Source organism: Physeter macrocephalus, chromosome 1 (assembly GCF_002837175.3).
Source record: "Physeter macrocephalus isolate SW-GA chromosome 1, ASM283717v5, whole genome shotgun sequence".
In the NCBI taxonomy this organism is placed as follows: Eukaryota; Metazoa; Chordata; class Mammalia; order Artiodactyla; family Physeteridae; genus Physeter; species Physeter macrocephalus.
This window is the reverse complement of record NC_041214.2, coordinates 17,647,768-17,657,961: the sequence shown is the minus strand read 5'-3', so window position 1 is coordinate 17,657,961 and position 10,194 is coordinate 17,647,768. Positions and strand designations below refer to the sequence as shown.

Sequence of the window (10,194 nt, the reverse complement as noted above, 5' to 3'; positions counted from 1 at the left end):
CACGGGCTCTAGGCGCGCGGGCTTCAGTAGTTGTGGCTCGTGGGCTCTAGAGCGCAGGCTCAGTAGTTGTGGCGCACGGGCTTAGTTGCTCTGCGACGTGTGGGATCTTCCCGGACCAGGGCTCGAACCGTGTTCTCAGCATTGGCAGGCAGATTCTTAACCACTGCACCACCAGGGAAGCCCGACCCCACATTCTTGACCCCCTAGTTTGGTGCTTTTTCTCTGACCTTAACTTTATGTGTCATGGCTCTCTGTCTCTCTCCTATTCTTGTTTATCCCATTAGCCTGTGTGTAGTTAGAGGCTAGGGGGGTGCATGCTGTGTATTTTCAACAACTTCTTACTATCTGTCAAAGTACCAGTATGAAAAGCTGTCTGTTACTGCCCATGAAGACTCCAACTCTGGCTTGTAGTGTTTGGGAAGATGAAGTACTTTTCTTTAATAGTTGAGAGGTGTGTTTCCCTTTCCTAATGGATATTTAAAGCCAGTAGCCATGAAGCTATGTTGTGAAAGATGCATATTACATGGAAATAAATATTATTGCACAAGGGAGCAGAATACTTTGATGCTCTGAGCACCCAGAGTAGAGGCAGAAGAGCAAAGAGAAGCTCGGGGCCATCGTGTACTCTGGGGGAGGGTCAAGATCACCTTCCAGGTTCTTTGAACACAGTGTAGCTCTACTTATTTAGTTCATTTCCCAAGATTTATCTTGTGGCAAGAGTTCCATTAATTAGTTGAGTGATCTTGGGCAAGTTATTTAACATCTCTATGCCTTGGTTTCCTTATTTGTAAAATGAGGATAATCATAATAACTAGCTCTTAGCTAGTGAAGATTAAAAGAAATAATTCTGGAAACACATCGTCGTGTCTGACTGCAAACTGAGTAAGCACTCAATAATAAATGTGAATTCTCTTTGTTACTAGCACCTGAAAATTTGCCATCGTTATCTTTGTTAGTGATTTTGAGAGTGATTAAGCCCATACCAAGTTATTTTTTATTTTAAATTTTCATTAGAGGCGACTGAAAGGTTTACATTTAAGGTCAAGTATTGATACTTTCCATTTATTGTTTTGTCTGCTTTGGCCAGTTAAAAGTGCTAAGACTTTAGTAATGACTAGAATAAGCAATATATATTGCACAAAACCTGTTCTGAAAATCGATATTTGATTAGAATAGAAACAGACAATTTCATTTGGTCAGGGCTAGTCTCTTTAGCATCCAGAATATTTTACAAGACTGAGCAGAGAGCAGTGCATGTAACGAGTACCTGTTAGAGTGATTTTTTTTTTTTCTTCTTGTGTTCAAAGAATTGCCTAAAGTCTTCACTGCCCATCAAAGGCCCAGCTCGAGAATGTCGCATTGAAGCTGAGAGGATGGGGCACTACAGTTAGTAACCCCCTCCTTGAACCACTTGGGGCAGGAGGAGGAGTAGTACCCCCAGAAGAAGTAAGCGTGCTGTTCCCGGAAGAAGGGAAAAATGGTGGGCAGACAGAGAGCAGACCTTGTCTGAGGTCTGAGAACTTCTCTTCTTGGGAGGATTTGAGCTTTGCTGGTAATCGTGCACCTCTGACTTCCCCTCTCCTGTGTTCCGTTACAAGCCTGTCTTAGCTGCCTCTCCTATTTATGCATCTTTAGGTAGATATTGAAATATTGCTCTTTGCCTGCAGAAAAATAGAAATAAAACAAAACCACCATCACAAAAATTTCCATGGTTCCACTGCTGAAGACAGATTCTCTGGCCTGTGAATCATCTGTGTAGACCTTTCTCTCCCTGTAAGGTCACCTGGTTTTCTCTGATTTGATCCTTTAGGTGACTCTTTAAAATTTCAGAGGGAAACTTTGTCAGTTTTGGGAGCTGGGAGGGGGTGAGTATCTTGGGATCATGCTTCACTGATGCCTAGAGGACTCATATCATTTTACTTTAAGATAATTTCCTTGAGCTATAGTCTCAGAGATTGAATTCTTGAAGCAAATAATGGGAACATTTTAAAGACTCTTGTTATATGGTAGACAGTTCATCCAAAAGGGAAATACCAACTTTTATTCCCACAAAGTAATACATGAGACTGTTTAATGCCTAGAAGAGGGCCTGGCGGCAATACATATTTATTGATGAATTAATAAGTAACTGTATTAATGAGGCTACTACCTAGTTCGTGGTACTCTTCTTCCGTGAGTTATCATTAAACTTTTTCCCCTGGATTTTTAATATTGTATTGTAGCCTTCCTATATTTACCATTTAAACAGCAGTCCTCTGCCCCTATAATTCCTTGAACCTCAACACTACTTTTTGTGTGTTTGTTTAAAACACTTCTTCGAATTAATTTCCTATTGCTGCTGTAACAAGTTATCAGAAATTTAGTGGCTTCAAACAGCACAGATTTATTCTCTTTATGGTTCTGGAGGTTATGATCTTAACTGGACTCTAATCAAAGGGTCAGTTGGGCTGCGTTCCTTCTGCAGGCTCTAGGGGAGAATCTGTTTCCTTGCATTTCCAGCTTCTAGAGATCTAGAAGATCTCTAGAGATCTTCTAGATTTTCTAGAGATCACCTGCATTCCTTAGCTTGTGTCCCCTTGCTCCATCCTCAAAGTCAACAGCATGGTATCTTCAAATCTCTCCCTGCCTCTGACTCCTGTTTCCGTTGTCGCATGTCTTCCTCTGACTCTCCTGCCTTCCCTTTCCCTTACAAGCTCCAATGTGATTACATTGGGCCCACCCAAATAATGCAGGGCAATCGCCTCTTCTCAAGACCCTTGTCTCAATCACAACTACTACACAGTCCCCTTTTGTCATTTACGGTAACATATTCACAGGTCCTGAGATGAGGATGTGCACATCTTTGGGGTGGGGGAGGGAGATTATTCTGCCTACCGTATACTTACTTCTCCTTTTGCTCATCCCAGTTTTTGTTTGTTTGTTTGTTTAATTCCATTTTTTTCTCCCGTCTCTCTCTCTCTCTCTCTCTCTCTCTCTCTCTCTCTCTCTCTCTCTCTCTCTCTCTCTCTCTCTCTCTCTCATTTTTTGGCGGCTTGTGGGATCTTAGTTCCCCAGCTAGAATCTGCACCCAGGCCCCGGCAGTGAAAGCACCGAGTGCTAACCACTGGGCCGCCGGGAACTCCCTGTGCATCTCAGTTTTGAAATTTAATTCATTCCTCAAAACTTTTCTTGAAAGCCACCGTCTAAAAGAAGCATATAATAATTCCCTTCAGTCCTCTCTCTCTGCTCCTGTTAAATGCTGTTGGCTTTCTGCAATAATTTTCGTTTTCTTTTTTTATGCGTCCAAATTATTTATGTACATGTATGTCTGTCCCACTTAATTGCCATCTCGTGGAAGGCAGGGGCCTATATTTAGTTCATATCTTGAGCTGCTAAATTACCTCAAATTTTTGCTTTGAAGTTATTTTGTTTTAAAATAATATTTATTAAATTCCACTCTACAGTTATGGGTTGCCTTAAAGAAAGGGAGTTTAATATTTTTAGACATCTGTTTACAGGATGATAATGCGTTTCAACTTCCCTATTTGAAGTCATGATGTCCTTTTGACAGTTATTCGAATTAATTTGTAAGATAGCATCTGGCAAATGGAAGCCATCCTCTAATAATTTTCTAAAAATTACCTAGAGCAGAGCAGTGTCAGGGCTCTGGGTGGTGGGGTATGAGGAGGCATCTGTGCATGGTTGTCTGTCTGTATGCCTCTTGAACGTGTCTGATGGGGTGTACCCTGGAGCTGGTGTTTAGAGTGACGTAAGCAGGGGCCCCTCCTCATTTTTGATAATTAGTGGAATCTAGAAAAGACCTCTTGGTAAAACCACTTAAAATATGAACCAAAAAAAAAGTGGGCTTCCCTGGTGGCGCAGTGGTTGAGAGTCCGCCTGCCGATGCAGGGGACACGGGTTCGTGCCCCGGTCCGGGAGGATCCCACGTGCCGCGGAGCGGCTGGGCCCGTGAGCCATGGCCGCTGAGCCTGCGCGTCCGGAGCCTGTGCTCCGCAACGGGAGAGGTGCGTCCGGAGCCTATGCTCTGCAACGGGAAGGCCCGCCAGGGAGAGGCCCGCGTACCGCAAAAAAAAAAAAAAAAAAAAAAAAAATGTGAACCAAAATTTTGTAGTAAATAGGGGGGAAAGGGATGTTTGAATGGGAAGTTACCTCAGAAAGCAATGCTAAATTTTAAAAATTTATGTTATAACAAGTTTTCAATAGTAAAGAAGAATGAAACGCCTTATGACTCAAGTATATAAATATGTAATTATTTATATTGCAGAGATAGCTTGCCTTGAGGTTGGCGTAATATCACCTGATTTTCCGATATGATCTTCTGAGAAGTTAGTCATAAAACCTCTTTTGTAATAGTTTGCTGTTTCTTCTAAAATCAGCCCCGAGCCTGCCAATTCCTCCCTCCCCAGCCCTCCAGTATCCTCCGGAAAGAGTGGCCTCATTTGGCAGGCTGTTTGATATTCAGAAAGGAGTGGCCTTTGCACTTGTGGAATCTGGCCGGGATTGGAAAATACTTGTAGGTTGAAAATAGATTTTGAAATGTGTAACTGTTTATGGGCATAATTAAAATTTTATATTTTAAGACTCAGTCTTTTAGCAGCGTTTCCCCCTGATGTTCTTAATTCACTTAATTCCTAATAATTACACATCGAGGCCACAACTGCAGTGGGTAGACTGCAGGCCCGTGTGTCTTCAAGTTAGTATCTCGGAAGTCGGTAAGCCGGCACATCTCATCGCCTACGAGATGTGGAAGGTGCCGGGGCCTTAACTCGGTCACTTCCCTCCCCACACCTTCAGAACAGCTTGTTGCTTTATGATTAGTTGCCTTTTCTGCTTTTCCCTGTAGAGGGTGAACTTTTTGAGAACAAGGGCCAGATCTTTAAAATTTTTATTTCCTCAATGCCTGGCATATCCTGGGTGCTTAATAAGTGTTTCTGAAAGTGAATTCTCTCTTTCCCAAGACTTGTTTTCTAGCACCTTTCTGCCCCAAACCAGTGATCAATATCTGGGTGTGTTAAAAAGAAGTCTTTTCCTTTATATAGTTTTCTCTATGCATTTCTAGGTCAAGCAGAGCTTATTACTTACGTTGGGTGAGTCAGTTATTCTTCTGTAGCACATTTTCATTTTGTTTGATGATGCAGAGGGAAAAAAACTTGGTAAATGTAGATATAATGCACATTACTGACCGATGAATTTATTAAAAACTGATGGTAGTATTTTTAAAATAAATCCTTTGGTTCTGTTTAATATTCTAAATCTAAGCATGCAGCACTTCACTGCATTGACTTTTATATCTTTTGCTTTTCCCAGCATTGGATTGAATCCAGGCAGGAATTCCTCCCAGTTTGCTTTCTTTTTTAAATGTTATGTTCATCCTTTGTACATTGTAGTTGAATTATTTCTCTTGTTCTAAATTAAGAGACTCAGAGCTCCTTTTGAGATATCTGCCCCAGATAACATTTCTTTAAGTCGGCATGTGTTTAACCGAACTTAGGGTAGGACGGCTAAAAGTCTTGGAATAAACTGATTTTCATGATCTGAATTGTCTGCTGGTATCTAAAAGCTGATCAGGGATTCTTGGAACCTTCTGAAGTGTTGTGCTATAAAGTACATGTGTGTATATGTGTATTTTTCCTGAGAGTGTGCGCCTAGCTATCATAATCTTAATTGAGCTTACGGATTCTAAAAAGTTAAGAGCGTCTCACACAGCATATAAGTGCCAGTCCTGTGATTGTCTGGTTCTTTTGGCGTAGTGTTTATACAACTGGGCCGACGTTAAAAATGAGCAGGTGATGTTCAGTGTTTGGCATAGCTCCTCTGCGGGGAAAGGTGTGATTGTATAGGGGGACGATCCCCTGCTTACTTACACCCCCTCTCCCCCCGCAGTTCATGTCACTTGGGTCCCTGTGGCCTTTCTCTGACTCTTCTGGTCCTCAGTCTGTGGTATGCATCTGTGGGCCAGGGCAGCTACAGCTGATGGTTCTGGGGGCAGTGCTGAGCCCTACCCAGATCCAGGGTACCGTCCTCTGTTAACTGGGTCTGCTTGGAACTCTTGTTCCTTTCTATGCCTGGCTGTCCCTCTTCATGCTTGTTGTTTCTAAGGCCGTGAGTTTTGATCAGCATGCCGGCCTCCCCTCCAGTTTGTTCCTTCCAATTCCTCCTTGGACTGGGAGACCCGCTAGCCTGGCTTGTTAGGATTATGTGTTGACGGAGGCGGTGAGTGAGGACCCAAGGGGCTCAGCGGTGGAGTGAAGTACTTGGGCTTTGTAACAGCTGTCCTTGATATTCAGTGGTCGGTCTCCTTTTCTGTTTCCTTTGAAATTGAGCTCTGGAGGCTTGATGGGGCTGCCTTATGATCCTGTGTAAGTGAAAGCATATACAAGGAAACTCTTAATTTTCTTGGAATTGTCACAGATTCGGCTGTTCTAAGTAAGTGATTTCCTTCCTGATGACTGACGTTCTACTCTTTATACCTCAGTTAAAATAGATTTGGGGACACTTTCTAAAACAAATGTAAAACAATGTAAGAAGAAAGCTTCAAACTTCACATATTCTGTGGCTTGCATCCTAAGTCTCGTGCATCAGGTGACTGTTTCATGTGACATGGCTGGTACCCATTTCTGTTGGTCGTTAGGCTGCCCCCAGCGATGAAGCTGTGGTGACGCTGCTGTGCGAATGGGCCGTGAGCTGTAAGAGATCAGGCAAGCACAGGGCCATGGCTGTGGCAAAGCTCTTGGAGAAGAGGCAAGCGGAAATCGAGGCAGAGGTAGGTTGGGTTTTCCTTCTCCTTGTCGCTGCCATTGTTTACAAATACTGCTTTGGGCAGGATTCTGTTTCTTATTCTCATTATGCTTTTTTTTTTTTTTTTTTCCCCTTTTGAAGGGAAAAGGAAGAATATACAAATTCACATAAGGACTCCATAGTAGGATCCCTCTAACTCGATGAAGCCAAGTTTCTTATTCTCTCTTTATGCTTTTTTTTTTTTTTTTCCCCTTTTGAAGGGAAAAGGAAGAATATACAAATTCACATAAGGACTCCATAGTAGGATCCCTCTAACTCGATGAAGCCAATAATTTATATTGTGGACTACTTTAAAATAAAACTTCAGTATCTGATTTACAATGGAAATCTCCCTGTGTGAGGTTAAGGCACACACACCTACATAGATGTCTGTACACGTGGTATATATACATTTGTGTATATGTACATACAGGTAGTGGATCTAGAAATACTTTCTTGAGGCAGTCCTGACTGTGAGGTTACAGATGCCAATTTGTATTCGTTTTTGAGATTGTGTTCTGGCCCCGGAGAGAGCAAGTAAAGCCTCCAGAGTAGATTAGAAGGGAACAAGCAAAGCTAACCTCGTCGGCATTAGCTTTGTTGAAGGAAAGCTTCCAGGTGAGCCTTCCTTTCTGCCTGCGGGGCCTGGCGGGGGCCGCTCTGGAGAAGGCATGTGTGTGATCTGACCAGCCTTGTCACCTCTCCCCTGGACAGTTGGGACCGCAGGGCCTCCTGCCTAGCGTCTCCCTCCCTCCCTCCCGTGTGCCCCACCATCCTCCACCCAGCAGCCAGAGACGCCTTTTCAAAATGGACACAGATCACATTGTCCCCTTCCTGAAACTCCCAGTGGTTCCTTCCCGTGACCCACAGAGCCTCACAGGAGCCCCGCACCTGCGCTTCCCCCCTCCTCCCGGACCTCCCTCCGCTGGGTGACGCACAGCCCCAGCTGCTCTGGGCTTCCTTGTCCTCACACACACGGTGCCCGCCCCCCCCCCCCCTTTACACGGCCATTCCTGTTTCCGGAGGTGTCGCTTCCTGTCTGGCATTCCTGGCCCAACATGGGTCACCTCCTCAGGAAGCTCCTCCATCCCCACCTTATCTACAGGTAACGGCACCCACCCCTCGGCCCCTCTTTCTCAGGCGGCTCTGTTTTACTTTCCTCATTGGCTTCTCAGTTAATGCCTGGTGCCCTCTTATTGCCTTCTTATTTAATGCCTAGTAGAGTTAGCTTGACAAATACAAAAGGCCGTGTCGTGGAAATTGGGGCTTAAGGATATTGATGCTAAGGTGTAAACCACATGGCCCCTTCTACAATGGCCAAATTAGGAAAAGCGTTTCATTGCTTTTTTCCTACGTCTTTATGCATAGAATATATTCTACAGCGAATTGCAATGATTAAACCTCAGTAACTAAAGTTGAAGTCCTCAAATTTCATTGCTCCTTCTGGATTGTTTTTATTGTGTCTTCCCCTCCCCGCTTGTGTATCCCAGAACACCGCCCACACCCCCACCACTCACACACACACACACACACACCCGCACTCACACACACACACACACACACACACACACACACACACACACACTCAGAAGAGGTTCACATATAGACGACAGTAATTTTAATAGGTGTAAATGTATTCATAGCTAAAAATGTATTCTCTCTGAAGTGTTTAAGATAATTGATTGCTATTAATCAATTTTCAAAATTTGACCTTTATAAGGAGAGGATGGATTGAATAAATCATATCTAAGTATAATAATATTTTAATATTAAAATAGATAATGAAAATGGGAAGAATCAAAGGGATATCAAAAAGAATAGAAAATGAGGTTCTGGTTGCTTCTAAACTGTTTCTTTACCGGTCTTCCAACAAGTCCTGACCTTAAGAATGTAGAAGTTAAACAGCTTCTCTAGATGTGTTTCATGAACTGTGGAAATTCCAGGAGGTTCTGAGAGAGCTTCTTGGTGAAGTGTGATGCGTGAAAGAATCTTATTAGAAGAAGAATGTTAGTTTTCTCATTTGATACCACACTTCCTCACCATACTCGTAAATTCACTGCTTGACAAAAACAAACACAAAAGAATCAAACGCAGTAATACATGCCCAAATATTTCTCGGAGGGAATACCATAAAACATGAACTATTTAAAAATGAAGACAACCTCAAATTATTTTTAGCAGTCTTGCATAGGGGTAATGAGTAGTTTATTGTACATTATTATTATTGTATTATTATTATTACACATTCAACGGATATTCATACTGTGCTGTGCAGAGTGTATAATTCACATGGATAATGTTTTTCACAGGGGTTCTTTGAGATCATTTGAATTGTTCGGGGGCAGTTTCCCTCAACTTTTAGAAATTATATTCACTTATGATGCATGGCCCTCAAATAAATAACAGAAATTTCAATTAATTTTGCCTGTTTTATCCAAGAACATAAATGTTAATAAAAAACTAACACATTTCAAACTTGTCCTCTATAATTAACTTTGCCTGTTTATTTTTAATCTTAGAGATGTGGTGAATCAGAGGTCTTAGATGAGAAGGAGTCCATTTCTTCAGCCTCTCTTGCTGGATCTAGTTTGCCTGTTTTCCAGAATGTTCTGCTAAGGTTTTTAGATACACAGGCCCCCTCGTTGTGTAAGTAAAGCTCTTTGCTTTTAGATCTTAAGTAAGGGGATTGACCTTTTTTGGAATTGATCAGAAAGGGGAGAAAACCCTCCCCCCTCCCTTATCTGTAATCTTATCAAAAGTTCTTTGTACTGAATATAATGCATATTTTACCACACAAAATTCTGTAGCCTATCTTCATTGGAGACTTTTATGCGATTTTAGAATCAGGCAATCTTGAAAGACTTAAAAATTTCCAGAGTTTTAATAGTTAAAACAATAAGTCAGCTCATTCCCTTGTGTTTGGTGGACTAATTTTCCCTTTCTAGATCTTTCTTACCAAAAGAGAGGAGCTAAGGTCCTGTGATGTTTATTATATATATATTGTGATTATGAACTTTCTCTTTTTGCACTGTTTTCTAAATTGCTGATTTTCTAACTTCTGACATTAAAAGGGGGAAAAAAATAAAACAAAAGTACCTTATAAGCAGGTCTCTGATACCAGGAACTAGTTTGTAAAGATGGTTGGCTGCTTGCTTACACTGTCTTGGATGTTCAAGTCCTATCATGTTCTTTTTGTGTCTTTATTCCATTGTTGGCGGGGAGAGGGGGATTTGGGGAATAAACAACCACCCAGTGGGTTCATACTGTAGGTGGAAACTTTAAAGAAATCATTTGTGTGAGCTAAGTGGGCTTGACCTTATTCTGAGGTTTTCATCTGAAAAAGGACAGCAGGGAGGGTCTCAGGATAGATGGTGATGGAAAAACAGAAAAATGGCAAAAAGTGACAAATGATAGGAG

General features: G+C 42.1%; 1 protein-coding gene across 1 annotated transcript in view; it reads left to right on the top strand.

Annotated features, from left to right (window-relative positions):
- The window catches only part of MED12L (mediator complex subunit 12L), a 316,215-nt gene that overhangs the window by 82,915 nt on the left and 223,106 nt on the right, over positions 1-10,194 (top strand). The window contains exons 13-14 of the mRNA XM_024131828.2: positions 6,632-6,763; positions 9,297-9,423. Of these exons, the coding sequence (XP_023987596.1) occupies positions 6,632-6,763; positions 9,297-9,423 (259 nt within the window). The remainder of the gene's footprint in view (positions 1-6,631; positions 6,764-9,296; positions 9,424-10,194) is intronic.